The sequence below is a fragment of the Carcharhinus amblyrhynchos genome, chromosome 2 (genome assembly GCF_965287045.1).
Source record: "Carcharhinus amblyrhynchos chromosome 2, sCarAmb.v2.hapA, whole genome shotgun sequence".
In the NCBI taxonomy this organism is placed as follows: Eukaryota; Metazoa; Chordata; class Chondrichthyes; order Carcharhiniformes; family Carcharhinidae; genus Carcharhinus; species Carcharhinus amblyrhynchos.
The window spans coordinates 66,832,779-66,852,186 of record NC_137325.1 but is presented as its reverse complement, the minus strand read 5'-3'; the positions used below and the strand labels follow the sequence as shown (position 1 = coordinate 66,852,186).

At 40.2% G+C, this 19,408-nt stretch overlaps 1 protein-coding gene across 1 annotated transcript in view; it reads left to right on the top strand.

The window, feature by feature from the left end:
• The first annotated feature begins 1,648 nt into the window (after positions 1-1,648).
• The window catches only part of LOC145355250 (ATP-dependent translocase ABCB1-like), a 73,211-nt gene continuing 55,451 nt past the window's right edge, over positions 1,649-19,408 (top strand). The window contains exons 1-8 of the mRNA XM_080207121.1: positions 1,649-1,694; positions 2,730-2,921; positions 3,042-3,213; positions 9,980-10,104; positions 10,189-10,363; positions 13,871-13,984; positions 17,760-17,870; positions 19,035-19,160. Coding sequence (XP_080063247.1) covers positions 1,687-1,694; positions 2,730-2,921; positions 3,042-3,213; positions 9,980-10,104; positions 10,189-10,363; positions 13,871-13,984; positions 17,760-17,870; positions 19,035-19,160 — 1,023 coding nt within the window. The 5' untranslated portion in view covers positions 1,649-1,686. The remainder of the gene's footprint in view (positions 1,695-2,729; positions 2,922-3,041; positions 3,214-9,979; positions 10,105-10,188; positions 10,364-13,870; positions 13,985-17,759; positions 17,871-19,034; positions 19,161-19,408) is intronic.

The window sequence follows — 19,408 nt, the reverse complement described above, 5'->3', positions numbered from 1 at the left end:
ATCGCTCTAGGCAAAGAGCAATGCCCCCATATGCATTCATACATGGACAGGAGGAGCATCCATCTTTGACCCATTACCTAGAAGGGGTGGAATTGGATGCCATGAAGGGCTTCGCACTTGCCTGCTGGATTTAACGTGGAAGGAGACCTGTAAAAGCCATGCTCACTAAATGTTTCACTTCAATTCATTCACATATTCACTGAGGTGTCGATGACACAGGCTGCAGGAGTGCTGTCTTTGTCGTGGTTCTTGTCCAGATGAAGAGAATGAAGGCCTGTTGCCATTTGGCTCAGGGACAGGAGAAGAAAGGGCAACAAGAGACAGCAAGGCCTCTACAAAGTTAAGAGGCTGGTGAACTGCAACAACGAGCATTGACCTGACCATGGGTGTTTTGCCAGCAGTGTATTTATCTCAAGATGCCTGAAAGGCAATGCTGGAGGTACCTTCATATATCCCTGGATGTGTTTGCACATACCTGTCAACTTCTTCAGTTCAAGCTATGGCTGAAAGGACTCTGCAGGAGTAGAGCGGAGTTCCTGGCCTGCAATGAGTGAATGTGTATCCAGGCGCCACGACCTTCAACCTAGTAGCAATGGGAGAGCAACTTCCTGCCCACCCCGCCATGGGAATGGCCAAACTCCTCGCCGATGTATAGTTAATGAGCTGAAAAGTGGAAGATTGCACTTGTCAACTGTCCCCTCAAAGCTGACATTTCCGCCAACCACTGGTCTTGTTGAAGTGGAGAATTTCTTGTTTTCCGAGCTGTGATAGTAAAACTTAACAAAGTTTGCTTTGAAAAAACAACTAGCTTTTATTATCACAAAACTGCATGCAGTATATGGCAGAATCTTGGAAACAGAGAGCAGTCCTTACAAACTGCTGATTCTATCCCAAGACGGCGCCAACTACAAGAATCAATTCAATAGTTATACATTTATCTTATCAGCTTACATGACTTCAGGAATTCAATTAGTAATACAAGTAGTAATACATCATTAATTGTATTATGATCCGGTGAACTCCGAGACCCCTCTGTCTCATCAATAATATCATTATCTTGTCCTTCGAAGGAACAGAAAGGTTCTGTGAACTCTGACCATATCTTGTTTTCTCATGGAATAGAAGGTTCTGTGACTCTGACCTTATCTTATTTTGCATATGTAGTCCCGGGGTATGTGGAGTTAACCTTGTCAAGACAGACTGAGGTCAGGCATTTGGCCTTCTCTCATTTTATTCATATCTTAGGTTATGCAGAGTCAGTTTTCCTTTGTACCAAATACTTGACCAATTTTCCCATCATGCCTCCACTTCATTTGTACAATATCACAGTCTGAGTCTCCAAAATGGTGAAATCCACCCTACATTAGTTGAGCATTTTATATGTACCTAAACCTGAAGCATAACTAACAGTAAGTAACCATTTGCAATGTTTAGATTAAACAAACAGAACAACAACCTATCTCAATACAATAATCACCAACAATATATGAAGGCACAAATGTTGGGATTGGCTTCATATAAATTATTTGGCACAATTTCATCTAATAATAGTGATTCTAAATATTTAAGTACAATTTCCCAGTGTAGAATCAGTAGAAATAATTTATATTTTGCTTTCTGTAATTTATTTGTATTTTTATTGCAGTAAATACGGTGGAATGTGATGAGATACCCTTTGACGAACAAATGGCTAAGTAAGTGCAATATTCAAAATATTGTATAGCGGGTAGATATATTTGCAAATCCACTGTATTACTAAATTATCAGATTTATAAAAAAACTATATTTAGAAGTGACATTCATACTTGCAGACATTACAACTCTCAGTTCAACATTCTAAAGAATATCTAAATCAAAATCAAACCAGCTGCAGGGAGTTCCCATTTTTCCCTCAGAAACCCTCCTATGCTCAGGTTTGTGACATCAGGTTCACAAGTGAATGACTTGAACAGAATGGTCAGCCAGACAAGTTTCTCCTGATGGTTCACAGTCTTTTTATCCAATAACCCAGAGCCCTCAAAGATGCTTTCCCTCAGCAATCACAAATTACATTTGCAACTAGAGATATGTTAGCTCTGTTCCAATAGAGGCTAAACCCACACCCTGCTCCTAATTTAGTACTTAACTTCATATCCTAACTTAACACTTACGATCAGCCCTCAACTGATCTTGGTCTTCCAGTGGTGTTGAAGGTCCTTCGGTGGATTTATCAGACACTACTGACTCCTGTGCCTGCAGAAACAATGGTACCATCAGATTTCTGCTCCATTTCTATTTCTGGCCTGGCCAACTTGTTTCCCAAATTTGTTCTGTTTGGCAATTTGTGACCTCACCCTTGATATTCCTTTTTAAAAAGGAGACGGCTCTCCGTGAAAGACACAAGTAGCCAATTTCCTACTCAGAATGGATCTTTGGAATATGAGTCTTCCACACCACTGATTCTTGTATGTACACCACATTGGGAGCTGACCTTCTTCCATTGTCTGGTCTTCAGGTCATCAGGTATTCGCCTCTTCCCCCTTTGTTTTATGCAGGACACATGATTACTGAATCTTACTTCTCCATCGAACAATGTGATGGTCTGCTCCCATCAAAATGTGTAACTCCAGCGGAAGCTCAAACAAGGGGTTAACTCATTGTTGGCCTTCACTGCTTTGAGAATTTTTACCTTGATAGAACAGGAATTGTGTTTGTTTCCAGAAAATAAACATTTATTGTTCCCATCTTAGATTTTCCTATTACTATGTTGCAATTGGAGGAGGAGCACTACTATGTGCTTACATCCAAGTTTCCTTTTGGGTTCTGACTGCAGCAAGACAGACAAGAAGACTACGAAGAGTATTTTTTCAGACATTACTGAGAAAAGAAATTGGCTGGTTTGATATTAACCCAGCTGGAGAACTCAACACGCGTCTGACAGCGTAAGAATTATATTATATTTCCAGACTGAATAGATAATTGCATTTTTATTCAAGAGTTTTGTTGCTGTAAAAAATAGAATTTTAATTGCATTGGAATTAATTGTATTTTTCGATGACCAGTGACATCAACAAAATCAATGAAGGAATTGGTGATAAGATTGGACTTTTGTTCCAGTACATCGCAACTTTTGCAGGAGGCATAATAATTGGTTTTGCAAAGGGTTGGAAGTTGACTCTGGTAATTCTAGCTGCCAGTCCCCTCCTTGCACTATCAGCTGTGCTGTGGTCTAAGGTAAGGTTTTATTTTATTTATTCATGGGATATGAGTGTCGCTGGCTGGCTAGTATTTATTTCTCATCCCTTGTTGCCCTTGGAGAGGCAGTTGACTGCATTGCTGTGGATCTGGAGTTGACCAGACTGGGTAAGGACAGCAGATTTCCTTCCCTAAATGATCTTAGTGAACCAAATGGTTTTTTTTCTGACAATCAGCAATGATTTCATGGTCATCAGTAGATTCTTTCTTCCAGATTTTTTTATTGATACAAATTCCACCACTTGCCGTGGCGGGATTCAAACCTGGGCCCCCAGAACATTAGCTGAGGTTCTTGATTAAAATTCTAGCCATAACATCATTAGGCTGTTGCCTCCAGTGCAAACAAAATAAAATGCTCATGAAAAAAGTACATGAATAAGGCAGGGTGGAACACAAATAACATCACCTCGAAGGCTTGTGATGTAAACCTGGAGTAAATGTGTTGATATGAACAGAATGCTCAGTGTTGTTCTAATGGCCTGGATTTTGATCTGAGAAGTGAGGGGTGGAAGTCAAGGGACGCGATCTTACCGCCTGTTCATGCCCGCCTGCAACACCCGCTGCAGCGAGGTTGAAAAATTTGGCGACCAGCCAATTCTCCATTGAGTTGGAAAAATCCTGCCAGCGTGAACACTGGTAAAATTCTAGCCATGTTCTGCATGCTCACTTTGGGAGAAAGTGGCAGTACAGGCTGAATTTTTGTTCCAGTTGGGGTGAGTGGGGGTGGATGATGGCACAGATGCTGACTGGACTTTGGAATGCCATCCACAGAAACAGTTTGGAAACAGCTATGGGATTGCTGATTGCCAATCTGTGCTGTCTATAAGACCTGCCATTGTAATCTGGGAATCCATCCCAATTGTAATAATGACAGCAAGAACAGCCCTCTAGCTTTCACCTCTCTCATTTCACACAGCCCCCATGCCCCATTCATGCCAACTCATGCCCCCATCCAACTCACTGCCCCTCATACATTCCATGCCAAGCCATTTCCATTCCTTTTTCTCCCATTATGCTGTCAATACTGAACCAATGAACTCTGTAGAATCAATCGGATGTGTGAAAAGTATTTTTAAAAAGTCACTTATTTATAACATTATATTTTATTCTAAATTACTCCTCTTATTTTAGCTCTATAAAAGTGTCTTAAAAGTATCAATATTCAAAACTTTGAGCATATGAAACCTCTTATCTTTTGTAAATCAACGTAATACATTCATACTAAAGAGCAGAGAGCAAGTGCTGTCAATTAAGCAATACTTTCCCTGGGGCATAGCTGTGTCAATAGTCTAATGGATATCTGGTCTCTCAGCCAATAATACATAATGAGACTTGGCTCATGATGAAAATTTGTGACCAGAATTTGATCCTTTAAATTAATTGTCATCTCCACCTCCATTCATGATTCCCTTATGTATGTTTGCTTGTCAAAGTATGCTTTTGCTTTACCGTGTCACTTTGAAATGTTATCAGCTTCCATTCTGGTGTTCTGATTAACTGGAGGCGATGGCTTTAGAATGGTGAATGGCAGATGAAAGTGACCTATTATCAGTTCAGCTGGGGCTTTCTGATCAGAGTGTGATGTGGATCAACATGTGTGCAATAGGATGTGAATGGGTTGCCCTCATGTTTTCCACTCTGACATACTAGCTCTCAGGCTGTCCTTTATCACCCTATTGAATTGTTTGAAGATATAAATCAATTGCAGGTTGTGGTGTAATGGCAGATGGTGAATTCTGTATTTTGCTAGCAACTATGAACTGACTGAAAACAAACTGCAGTCCATTGCCTGTAGTGATAGTCTCCAGCAAACCCCATCTTGTAAATAATCTGTATAGAATGTTAATGACTGAAGCAGTGGTTACGGAATTTGTGCAATTTCTGGCCATTTACCACATAGACAACAAGCAAGCAAAAATGATTTACTTGCATGTTTCCAAAAGCGTAAGCTAGAGTTGTTGCCATGATTTGTTTGGTAATGGGAATGGTTGTAGATGTGCGAGACAGTTTAATAGATTGATTTGTTTTGATTTAATTTGTTATTGTCACAATAATATATTATGTATTAGTATACAGTGAAAAATATTGTTTCTTGCACTATACAGACAAAACATACCATACATAGAGAAAGAAAGGAGAGGGTGCAGAATGTAGTGTACAACTTCAGTTAGATATCCTGATGCATCTGTCGTGAAATGTGGTCTGAAATTTGCAAGAAGTGACAAAGATGATATCTTCACCTTTAATGTTTCAAACACTGCCTGCTGTGTATTTGACCATTCCCATTATGCAACTTTGCAAAGTAGCTTCCAAAGTGGCCTCATGATCTGTGTGTTCTTGGGCACGAATTTGTAATAAAGGTTGGTAGCATCATGGAATGTTGGCAACTCCATTATGCTAGACTGTGCCTAAAATGTATGAATGGCCTTGATGTTGTTGATGTGATGTGCCTAAGCTTTACTCCAGCTACTGTCACACTCTATCCAAAGTTCTTCACCTAGGACATTGCAGAAGATCATTTGTTAGATGTTGATAGTTGGTCAACCCTACTAGATGATGATATTGTTACCCATGGAAGGCACAAAGCAGAACATGAACAGCAGTTATCAGTGGCGTTCACTAGACATGCACAACACTATTTGATGCTCAACAAGGGCAAATGCACATTCGCGGCACCCAAAATTGACTTTCTATGGCACAGAATGCAAAGATCATGGAGCCTCTTTGGCCGCTAGACATAGCATTATGACTCAATGAACATTATCATAATTTGAAGGTCCCTGTTGCTGATAGCCCTTCTATAACCTTTAAACTTGAGCTGTTTTGTCGAGCTATATCTATGACCCTTAGTCATAGAGTCATAGGTGGCATGGTGGCTCAGTGGTTAGCGCTGCTGCCTCACGGCACCATAGACTCTGGTTCAATCTTGGTTTGGGTCATTGTGTGTGCGGAGTCTGCATATTCTCCCCGTGTCTGCATAGGTTTCCTCCGGGTGCTCCAGTTTCCTCCCACAGTCCAAAGATATGCAGGTTAGGTGGATTGGCCATGCTAAATTGCCTCTTAGTGTGAGAGGGCCTAGTTAAGCTAAATACATGGGGTTACAGGAATAGGGCCTGGATAAAATTATAGTCGGTGCAGATTTGATGGGCCAAATGGCCTCCTTCTGTACTATAGGATTCTATGATTCTATGACTCGTGCAATTTCTTTGAAGATAAAATGGTAGATTTGATTTGTACATCAATTACTTTCTCCAAAGTTGAATCATCACCCTCCATGAGAAGATAATCCCTAATTTATGGAACTGAAATATTTTCAATTTTTGGTCACAAATTAGTCCATCAGTTAATGTACAAAATTTATATGTATAAGTCAATTGTTACAATGCTGCCATGTATAGTTTAATGAACTCATAATTTCCCTGACATCTTTGATGAAATGTAAATCATTTTATCATTGCACTTTCCTTTGGCCCCAAATATTCTTTGAGTACCATATCAAATGTAGATGTGCCTTCTGTGATTTGTTCAAATATTTATTGGCATTTTGCTCTGAGACAATTTGTGAATATTTCTTTCTTATGAACCACTACTAAATCTGGATTGTCCATCCCTGAAGTAAGTAGGTCTTCGACCCGAAATCCTTCAGACCCAGGTCATGGGAAGATCCGCCAGTGTTAAACTTTTGTCAACCATCTTTATCATCAATTTTGTTACTAATTTGCCAGTTCACTACATTTCTTATCTTGGAATTATTTCAGAACAATGATAGTTACAGTACTTTAAAAGTATCTTAGAACTCACAAGATTTTCTATATACACCCTTACCTTAACTCAGAATTTCTCGAGAAACATCTTTGTTTCACTTGCTTGCTGGTTCCAACCAAAGACTTAAGCAATCAAGAACAATGAACAAGGATCTGTTATCAAAACAAAATAACCAAACACGATCAATCAAACCATTGGACACAGCAAAAATCTCTCCCGCAAAAAATTGTTGTGGTTAGGTCAATTTCAAAATTGAGATTGATAGATTTTTATTAGGGAAAGATAATACTGAAGGATATTAAAAAGGATACTGAACCAGGCAGGTAAATGGAGTTGAGATAGAGATCAGCTGTGATGCAACTGAATGACAGAAAAGCATTTGGAGTGAATGGCCTGTTCTATCGTTCCCAGTATTTATCTGGGTTTTGAATTAGATCTGTTTGAATGCTGGAGCAGTGATGAATGCCCACAGAGTACAAACCTGTTAAGATGATAAAACTGACTGTCCCTCAATGATCCATCCTTAGTCTCTTATTTTTAATGTACATGTTGTTCCTTGCGAATACATTTGAAAACATAGCATTAGTTTCCATAGGTACACTGATGAAGTCTTACCTCACCATCACTGTTCTCCACTGTCTTTAAGTTTCACAGACTTAAGGAGCAGAAAATTCCTCTAATTGAATGTTAGGAATACTGAAGCTATTGTCTTAAGTGCCTGCCACAAACTCTCCTCCCTCACCACTGGCTCCAGCCCCTTCCCAAGCTTTCAACCACATATAAACTGTCAAGGTAGATAAATTCCCACGACCTGATGAAGTGTATCCCAGGACATTGTGGATCCCCCAGCAGAGAATTATTGATAGTCATAAGTGAGGTGCCTGAAGATTGGAGAGTGGCAAATGTTGTGCCTTTGTTTAAAAAAGGCTGCAGGGAAAAGCCTGGGAACTACAGGCCAATGAGCCTTACATCTGTGGTGGGTAAGTTGTTGGAAGATACTTTGAAAGACAGGATCTGATTAGGGATAGCTTTGTGAGTGGAAAATCATGTCTCACAAATTTGATTGAGTTTTTTGAAGGGTTAAAGGAGTTACGATGCTACCAGGACTTAATAATTTGAGTTATAAGGAGAGACTGGATAGACTGGGATTTTTTTCTCTGGAGCATAGAAGGCTGAGGGGTGATCTTATAGATCTCTTACAAAATAATGAGGGGCATAGATCTGCAAGATAATCAATATCTTTTCCCAAAGGTAGGGGATTCTAAAACTAGAAGGCATAGGTTTAAAGTGAGGGGCAAGATACAAAAGGGTCCAGAGGGACAATTCTTTCACACAGAGGGTTATGAGTGTCTGGAACAAGTCACTAGAGGTAGTAGTAGAGGCGGGTATAATTTTGTCTTTTAAAAAGTGTTTAGACAATTACATGGGTAAGATGGGTACAGAGGGAAATGGGTCAAATGCGGACAATTGGGACTAGCCTAGGAGTTTAAAAGAAAGGGCAGCATGGACAAGTTGGGCTGAACAGCCTGATTCCATGCTGTAAACCTCTGACTAAGATTGCCTGTTTTCATCTCTGGAGTATCATCTGACTCAGATAACTCCTCTGCTGATGTACATTTCATCCACACTGTTGTTACCTCCAAACTTGACTGTTCTAATGCACTCCTGGCTGGTCATTCACAATTTATCCTCCATAAATTTGAGGTCACCCAAAATTCTGCTGCCCATGCCCTAACTTGTACCAAATTCTGTTCACCCGTAATTCCTATCTGCGCTGGCCCACACTGGCTCCTGGTTGAGTAATACATCGGGGCCCACCACCCCCCCAGTCCCTATCTCTGTAATTTCCTCCAGTCCAAAACCCTTTGAGATTTCCACAATCATCTTATACTGGTCTTAATTGCTCCACCATTGGTGACCGTGTCTTCAGCAGTAGTTCTGAGCTCTGGAATTTCCTCCTTAAAACTCTCGACCTCGCGTTTCTCCTTGAAGGCACTCCAAAAAATCAATGGCCAGAATTTTATGTTCTCTGGCAGGCGGGCCCCAGAAGAGTCTGAAATAGCATGAGAAGATGTCAGAAGCATGTTCCAATGTCATCACACATTTACAATATTTTTATCAGCAGGCATGCGCGCAAATTGTACACGTACCCGCCCATAATCAAGCTGGCAATTTAGCCAATTTAAGATGCTAATTGAACATGATTTTACATGACCCATCTGTTTGTACGGTGAGTGGGTGGACTGATTGGCTAGGAAGCCTTTATGTTTTAGCTGCAACCCCAGGCCAGGGCATGATGAAATGTCAGGCTGAAATAAAATTTAGAAAGATACCTGGGGACTGAGGTTTCAGTGTGATGCCCAGACACACTTTGTATTGCTTTTCCATTGCAATTTGTTTTTATTTAAACGTGTCTCAACTCCCTGAGACAGCTATTCAGTGGCTGTCCCCCTGAGGGAGAGCATTAGCAGTGCCAGCCCGCACCCTCCATTATCAGCCTTCTGGCACGTTGAGCCTTTACAACTGTGCATTTCACACTGGCTGCCTGTTAATTGACCAGCATTTCATACCCGCTTCTAGGCCGAATGCATGCACCCAATAAGCAAAAAGTTAGGCCTGATCAAGCTTTTGATCATGTTGTTGATTTTGTTTATACTGTCAGGGGAATTTTCCGACCATTCATGCCAATAGGATTTTCTGGTCCAGCTGTAGCGTACAGAGATGTGGCTGAGCGCCAAATTCTCTGCCCTCATTGCAGCAGCAGTGGAATGTGAGCAACCATAACATTTTTCCCTTTGTTATGTTATAGATACAAATTGTTGTTATGACTGGTTTGCTATTTTACGGGTTATTAGCCCATTATAATTTCACAGCAAAAAATGTAACAATCATTAGAAACATTTATAGTTTGCAGCAACAAGATAAAATATTTTAGGACTAAACATATTGATGACCCAGTTTTTATGTTTTCTATGTTCAGCTCACAGTCTCATTCACTAACCTGGAGCTGACAGCTTATGCAAAAGCTGGAGCTGTTGCAGAAGAAGTGCTGGGGGCAATTCGAACAGTGGTGGCCTTCGGAGGGCAAAAGAAAGAAATTGAAAGGTCTACATTGTGAACATTGACAATTACCAATAGTATTTAGAGCTCAATTGTATAACTTAATCTTCCCTCGTATGTGTTTTAAAGGTACCAGAGGAATTTAGGAGAAGCAAAGAAGATTGGTATAAAGAAGGCTATTACTGCCAATCTGTCTGTTGGGTTTGCCTACTTTATAATATTTGGATCTTATGCAGTTGGATTTTGGTATGGGACCACTTTGGTTCTTGAGAACTCTGAATACAGCATTGGGACTGTCCTTACTGTAAGTATAGTAATATATTTGCAGCTTGTCTGACATCCTATGGGATAATTTGACATGAGTTATATTCCTTATATTTCTTATTATTCAACATTTTCTCATCTGTTCAAATAGACTTTTGTTTTAGTAGCAGGATGGCAGAGTACCATGAAATGGCACTGAAAAGAGTTCCACTGCAGTTTCAGTTTCCCAAATTGCTGAATGTTTCCTGTCTTATGAAGGAAAATCAGAGGAAACAAATGTCCACAGGCTACCGTTGTATATGGCCTGACGTGGTCATGGTGCAGGTTGCTTGGCTGACATGCTTTTCACAGATGATGCATGAGTCATGGACAACAGGGAATGGGGAAGATCATAGAGCCCAAATGCCCTCAGGTTTTAAAAGTTAATGGGGAACATTTTGATTTTGTGTAATAGTTAAAATGGCCAATAACAAATCAGTCCATTTTACATTACTCCCTATTTTTATTTCTATCTCTTCCATTTCCTCCGTTCAAGATGTTAATTTCAATGGCTGTCAGATTCCATGGATGCTAGATACATTTTGGAAACTTGACCAAATAACATTTCTTTATAAATGAACCTATGTATTGAATGCTGTAATAGTTCAACCGTGAAGGGCCATATAGCCAAACCTGATCCTGTATGTTTGTTCATGTACATACAATACCCAGAATGTTAATCCCTACCTAACCTTGACAGTAATACTTCCATACATCTGACAAGTAGTAGGGCTGATGGAATTTAATTGTATCATGTGCTATACAAGAAATGAATGCAGATTAACTAAAGCAAAGTGGCAGCTTTGTTGCAACAAAAATGCTTTTCTGTATTACTGCTTAAAAAAAACAAAACATCTGTGGATAAAATTTTCAACTTTGAAATGGGTGGGCAGTTGGCAGAAGATGTTCTATTTTTTCACCTTCCTATTGGAATCATTGGAATAGAGGATCATTCAAGAAGAAGGAGGCACATGACATGCATAGGCAGCTGAGATCAAATGGATCCCTTGAAAAGTACAGAAGATGTAGGGGTAGAGTGAAGAGAGAAATCAGGAGGGCAAAAAGGAGACATGAGATTGCTTTGGCAGATAAGGCAAAGGAGAATCCAAAGAGCATCTACAAATACATTAAGGGCAAAAGAGTAACTAGGGAGAGAGTAGGGCCACTTAAGGATCAACAAGGTCATCTATATGCAGATTCACAAGAGATGGGTGAGGTGCTAAATGAATATTTCTCATCAGTATTTATTGTTGAGAAAGGCATGGATGGTAGGGAATTTAGGGAAATAGACAGCGATGTCTTGAGGAAGGTACATCAATGGACTTGATTTTACCAATCAGAGGCAAAGGGCTGAATCCGGATGTAAAACGGATCCGAGCCCAGAAGCCTCGTTCCAACATGCCCAAACACTTTTTGCTGGCTCTGATCCGGTCTGCGCTGTGGGCGGGGCTTAGCGCTACCGGAATGAGGAAAATATGCTGGAAGTCTTAAAGCGTATCAAGGTAGCTAAATTCCCAAGACTTGATGAAGTGTATCCCAGGATGTTATGAGAGAAAAGGGTGGAAATTGCGGAGATGTTTGAATCATCAACAGCCACAGTTGAGGTTCCTGAAGATTGGAGGATGGGCAAATGTTGTTTTTGTTTAAAAAAGGCTGCAGGGAACTACAGACCTGTGACCCTCATATCTGTTGTGGGTAAGTTATTAGAAGGTATTTTGAGAGACATGATCTACAGGCATTTAGAGAGGCATGGACTCATTAGGGACAGTCAGCATGGCTTTGTGAGTGGAAAATCATGCCTCACGAATTTGATTGAGTTTGTTCAAGGGGTAAATATTGAGTTTTTTTAAGAGATAACCAAGAAGGTGATATGAGGACAGTGCAATTGATGTTGTCTACATGGACTTTAGCAAGGTTTATGAAAAGGTAGGTGGTAGGTGGTTGCATAAGATTAAGTTTCATGGGATTCAAAGTAGCCAAATGGATACAAAATTGGCTTGACGAAGGAAGATAGAGGGTGGTTGTAGGAGATTGTTTTTTAAACTGAAGACCTGTGACCAGCGATGTGCATCAGAGATTGGTTTTGAGTCCACTGTTATTTGCCGTTTATATTAATGATTTGGATAAGAATTTTGGAGGCATAGTTAGTAAGTTTGCAGATGACACCAAGATTGGAGGCATGGTGGACAGTGAAGGAGGTTATCTAGCAGTGTAACAGGATCTTGATCAATTGGGCCAGTGGGCTGATGATTGGCAGATGGAGTTTAATTTAGATAAATGCAAGGTGATGTATTTTAGTCAATTGAACCAGGGCAGGACTTACTAGTTAATGGTAGGGCATTGGAGCGAGTTACAGAGGAAAGAGATCCTAGGGATACAGGTTCATAGCTCCTTGAAAGTGGAGTCAAAGGTGGACAGAGTGGTGATGAAGGCATCTGGCACGCGTGGTTTCATGGAACATTGAACATCTTGTTGAAGTTGTACAAGACATTAATAAGGCCACACTTGGAATATTGTGCACAGTTCTGGTCACCCGATAATAGAAAGGATATTATTAAAGTAGAAACAGTGCAGAAGAGATTTGCTAGGATGTTATTGTGACTTGATGGTTTGAGTTATAAGGAGAGGCTGGATAGACTGGGCCTTTTTTCCTGGAATCTAGGAGGCTTAGGACTGATCTAATAGAAGTCTATAAAGTAATGTGGAGCATAGATCAACTAGATAGTCAATATCTTTTCCCAAAAGTAGGGGAGGCTAAAACTAGAGGCCGTAGGTTTAAAACAAAGGGAAGAGATAAAAAAGGGTCCAGAGGAGCAATTTTTTTCACACAGAGGGCAGTGAGGTTACTACACGCTTTCCGATGTAAAAGTTTATTTATTAATCACAAGTAAGGCATACATTAACACGACAATGAAGTTACTGTGAAATTCCCCTAGTCATCACAGTCTGTTGCTTGTCTGAGTCAATACACCTAATCAGCATGTCTTGCAGAATGTGGGAGGGAACCAGAGCACCTGGAGGAAACCCAAGCAGACATGGGGAGAACATGCAAACTCCACAGAGACATTGGCCCAAGCCAGGAATCAAACCCCTGGGTCCCTAGTGCTGTGAAGCAGCAGTGCTAACCACTATGCTCCCAGTAGATGCAGGTATATTATTGTCTTTTAAAAAGTGTTTAGACTGTTAAATGGGTAAGATGGGTGTAGAAGGATATGGGCCAAATGCGGACAATTGGGACTAGCTTAGTCATTAAGAAAAAAGAGGTGGCATGGACAAGTTGGGTTGAAGAGCCTATTTCCATGCTGTAAACCTCTATGACTCTATGACTCTATTGGCTGTTGATTCAGTTTGTCACCTCCTCCAAATTTGCAAGATACCCACTGTAATTTTATTTTTCACTGATTATAATAACGCTACCTCTGATAATACTTCTCGGGAACAGAGATCATTTCAAACCATATGTAAGATGTTTCATAACTCATATTCTCAGTTTCATCTATATTTTTAGATATTTTTCTGTGTTACATTTGGAACATTTTCTATTGGCCAAACAGCGCCTTACGTTGAAGCATTTTCTAATGCCAGAGGAGCTGCATTTGCAATTTATAAAATATTAAATGAGGTAAGGAAGGAAATGCTAAATTGTATTCCTGTTTTGTTGTATATTAAGATGGCAGTGTTTGACTGATAATGTACTAGATATAGAGGTTTTGCAGAAATGTTATTTCAACAATAAAAGCAAATCTTTATGTATTTTGATGTAATGCAGTTCTATAATGCAAACTGCAGCACTTGCAAGTCCCATGAGAGATGTTGTGGCTTGACCATATTCACTTATCTGGTTCAATCTTCCTTTAGAAAGAAATAAAAGCTGTAAATCTCATTTAATGTCATGGGGCTGAGTGAGAGTGACCAGTGATTGCTTCAATATTGAAGTGAGTAAATTAAGAAAGAGGCAGATGGTTTTAAATAAGCCAATGCGAGCAAACACATAGAAATGTCGTTTGAACATAGTGACTGCAGATACATGACTAGAGCTGAGAAAGGAAATCTTCACTGAAAATATCTAATCATTGTATATATGTTGGCCAGAATTCTCCAACCATTCACACCCCACTGCTGCTGCCAGCAAGAATGGAGAACTTGGCTCTCAGCCAAATCTTTGTTTACTGCAGCTGACCCCACCAACTCTTCAGCTAGCAGGCTGAGAACTGGCATGCAAAAAATGCTGCTCCCTATGTTTCATGGAAAAATGATGAAAATTCAGAGAACAACTTCAGGGATAACTGTTCGCACTCCAGCTTGGCACAATGCTGCATGGTACCACTGGGATGTGTCTCCAAAGATGTTACCTTGTATATCATTCAAGTCAGTCCTTTCAGAAGGCAGTCCCTTTAGGGCTTGCTGCTTTAACTGCCAAGGTGCTCAGAGTGCTGACCGCGGCATGCATGGTTGATACATTTCCAGATACAGATCCTGAATGCCTATACAGTATCTTTCACCAGTATAACGAGAAGAGCATTTCTATTGTGGAATGTGTGTACAACATCTACCATATTGAGTGCTTTATGCTTCTAAAGCAGATACTGTGCCAATCAACTTGTACTCCACATTGCCTACCATTGGGTGTCCAGGCCTCTATAAAGCTAATATGTTACTGAAAAGAGATAAAACATAATTTTCATCCTTGAAAATTGATTTTCCACAACAGGATTGATCATATACGTAGAATCCATTGAATCCCTACAGTGCAGAAGGAGGCCATTTGGCCCATCGAGTCTGCACCGACCACAACCCCACCCAGACCCTATTCCCGTAACCCCACATATTTACTATGATACTAAGGGGCAATTTATCGTAGCCAATCAATCTAACCCACACATCTTTGGAGTATGGGAGGAAACCAGAGCACCCAGAGGAAACCCATGCAGACACAGGAAGAATGTGCAAACATCACACAGACAGTGACCCGGGCCCAAAGTTGATCTCGGGTCCCTGACACTGAGGCAGCAGTGCTAATCACTGTGCCACCATGCCACCACCAAATATGTCAATAGGTTATTAATGGTAACTAAAAAGCAGGCTAAAGAAGGAAAGGAATAAAGGTTACACTGTATTGCTTGGGTGTACTTCAGTTAAAGTAAAACCTAAAGAAATAGTTTAATCTAAAAGGACAGTTTGCTTTTAAAGCATTAAAATCAAAGAATCTGGTCCAAAGTAGTAGTGCTATGGTATCATTCTCTATGAGGGGAAATATTTGAATTGCACACAAAAGGGCTGATAAAGGGTGGAGTGATCATTCTGCATATATCACTTAAGGCCCAAAAGAAAATCAGGTAAAATTGCCCTGGTACGCATTTGCAAAAACAGGATCTGTCTAACCCAATTACTTGCTTCCCTATCAACCTCCTCCTAATCATTCAAAAAGTAATGAATGAATCATTAATAATCTTCAAATAATGCTCACTCATCAATAAGCTCTTCACTGATGTTTAATTTGAGTTTCGCTTGAGGAACTCAGCTCTAAGTATGTATTTATCAAAGTAAGGTGTAAAAAGAACCGCAAAGTCGGTCTCTGAACTTAAGATCATAAGAAATAGGAGCAGGAGTAGGCCATCTAGCCCTTCGAGCCTGCCCTGCCATTCAACAAGATCATGGCTGATCTGAAGGGATCAGTTCCACTTTCCCACTTTCTCCCCATAACCCTTAATTCCCTTATTAAACACTGGGAAACACTTTATACAGGTGTGCGCTGTCCCACAGTCAGAACTTCGACTGCTTAACCAGGGTCTACCCTGAAAGGAGCTAAACCCACCTCAGTGGTCATATGACCCACTTATTTAAAGGGACAGTATGCACCCCAAACCTATATATATATATATATATATATACACCACATAAACCTTCTTCCGGAAATGGACTCAAAAGCAGAGTGTCAGTGAAGAGAAGAGAGTAGTTGCCTTTGATATCAAGGCAACTTTGACTGAATATGACACCAAATAGACTGAACAAAATTTACATCAATGGAGATCAAAAGAAAAGCACTCCATCAGAAGATATTCATGGCTGTCTGGAGCCGATTATCTTAGCTCCAGGACTTTACAGCAAGGGCTTGTCAATATCCAGGCCTAGGTTTATTTGCTGTTCTTCATGGCTCAATCCTGGAAGGACCTCAAAGATCCAAGGAAGCATCAAGAATACATCAGAAAAACCACTGCATCTTCAGTGTTGTGCACTGGGTCTCTGCAAGGTGTTTATTAGAAATTCATGTGATTGAATCTTGGCAGAAGTTTTCTTGATTGTTTTTGAAAGCTCTTCAAAATCGCCAGAGACATGTTAGACATCCAACCGTTCTTAATTTTTGATCGGATTTACTTTCTGCGAAGGCAAAGATCATCAGTATTAGAAGATGGAAACTGCTTTTCAGATGAGCAGTGTGTCGAGGTTCCAGCTTAGTTCAGAAAAGTGGCAAAATGTAAAATAATGAGTGGATTTTGTGAAATATCACAATGGTCATGCAAAGCTCCATCAACCAGGAGCACTAATTTATAGAATTCACACCTATAACTCCACTTACTCTAGTCCTAAAACAAGGCTCACTCACTGACATTGTGAAGACTCTTCAGACTGCACAGATGTGGACTTTTTCACAAAGCACATCGAGATACTGAAATGAAAGACTCATGTCCATAATACAGGCTGCCAATGAAGTGAAGAGGCTAAAAGCGAAAAGGACTTTATGTAGTGATTAGTTGGGAATTAGCTTCAATTTCAAGGCACAAAATGTGTAGAATGAAAGAAAGACTAAGGCACAATCTTACCGGCCGTTCATGCCATAGTCTTGCTGCAGCGAGGTCAGAGAATTTGGCACCCAGCCAAATCTCTGTCCACTGCAGCGGGGTGGGAAAATCCCACTGGTGTGAATGGCCATAACATTCCAGCCTGAGAGTAGTAAATGATTCTACAGTGTTAAGTTCCAGAAGAAGGTTAGAATAGTCTGCAATTTTGTGAGATACTACTGGGAAGTGCTAAATTTTCTGAATGTTTAATATGTTTCCCTGCTAGTAGCCCACACAGTCATTTCAGAGCCTTTTAAAAGTGTAAGGTTAATGTTATAGGCTAGTAAACAAGCATATTGATCCCAGTGATTGCAATTTAAAAGTGAGGCAGTTGGATTAGGTGAAACACTCCAACAGCAACAACATTTAGTCTGTTGTGCTTTTCTTTCCCTTCAGTTTCTCTATTAATATCTTGAAATAACTGTTTAATGTTAATTTAATCATTGGCTGAGATACTTTTCCAATAAGAAATCTTTAGTTTCTAACCAATAACAATTCCTAAGGTGCGTTTTCTCCTTCATGACATGATGATAATCTTCATTTTGGTTTTCCTTGAAGAAATCTGCCATAGATGGTTTCTCAGAAGAAGGACATAAGCTTGACCAAATTAAAGGAAGTGTGGAATTTAAGAATGTGCATTTTAACTACCCATCACGAGCAGATGTAAAGGTATTGAATTTTTTTAATGTTTACAACAAACCCAAGTGAAAAGAAAATCCATTTAATATTTCACATTTTAATGGACTTCTAATAATACTTAAAGGGGTTAATTTTCTCTTTATTTGAAATGGAATAAAATCTACATGAAGGGGCCAGTTAGTTCAGTTGGTTACAGTGTGGTGGTTAATGATGATGATTGCACAGGGTTGAATTCCAGTATTGGCTGAGGTAGTTCTTAGGCCTGTCTCATCTCACTGTCCCCCAGTGATACCAGACCATAAAACCATAAGACATAGGAGCAGAATTAGGCCACGTGGCCCATCGAGCCTGCTCCGCCATTCAATCATGGCTGATATTTTTTTCTCATCCACATTCTCCTGCATTTTCCCCATAACCCCTGATCCCCTTATTAATCAAGAACCTAGCTATCTCTGTCTTAAAGACACTCATGCCGCCTGAATGAACTAAAATCTCCTATCCTGCCAGGGGCCATATCCCTCCAGTCCCATCCTATTCATGTATTTGTCAAGATGCCCCTTAAAAGTCACTATCATATCCGCTTCCACTACCTCCCCCTGCAGCAAGTTCCAGGCACCCACCACCCTCTGTGTAAAAAAAAACTTGCCTCGTATATCTCCTTTAAACCTTGCCCCTCGCACCTTAAAGCTATGCCCCCTAGTAATTGACTCTTCGACCTTGGGAAAAAGCTTCTGACTATCCACTCCGTTCATGATCCTCATAATCTTGTCAATTTCTATCAGGTCACCTCTCGACCTCCATTGTTCTAGTGAGAACAAAGTAAGTTTCTCCAACATCTCCTCCTAGTTAATCCCCTCCATGCCAGGCAATGTCCTGGTAAATTTTTTCTGCATTCCCTCCAAAGCCTCCACATCCTTCTGGTAATGGTATTTCCTCCAATGTCTTCACATCCTTCCAAAAGTGCACTGTCCAGAGCTGGATGTAATTGGATACTGAGACCAAACTGGTGACTTATACAAATTCAACATAACCTCCTTGCTCTTTTCAGTCTGCGGCTATTAAAAAAGCTCAGGATACTGTATGCTTTATTAACAGCTCTCTCAATGTGTCCTGCCACCTTCAATGATTTATGCATATTTACACCCTTTAGAGTTTATCCCCTCTATTTTATATTGTCTCTGCTTCTTTCCATAGATTTTAAAAGGTCTGAATTTGAAAATTGACAGCGGACAGACAGTGGCCCTGGTGGGAAGCAGCGGTTGTGGAAAAAGCACTACCATTCAGTTACTACAGAGATTTTATGATCTGCAGGAAGGAGTGGTGAGAAACTAGATAGAGTCTGTGTTCACCAAATAATTATGAACTGTATCAATCATGCTAAAATGATAGTAATGTATTCTCATAGATCTTGAGCCTACTCTCTCCGTGCACAGGAATGGCAGTGTAGGCTCAAAATGCGGAGAGTTTGAAAAAAGGTGAATCACCACAGGGACAGAGCAGTGGAATAGTACTGACTGGATTGCTTTGCTCAGAACCAGCATGGTACTAATGGATTGAATGGCCTCTTC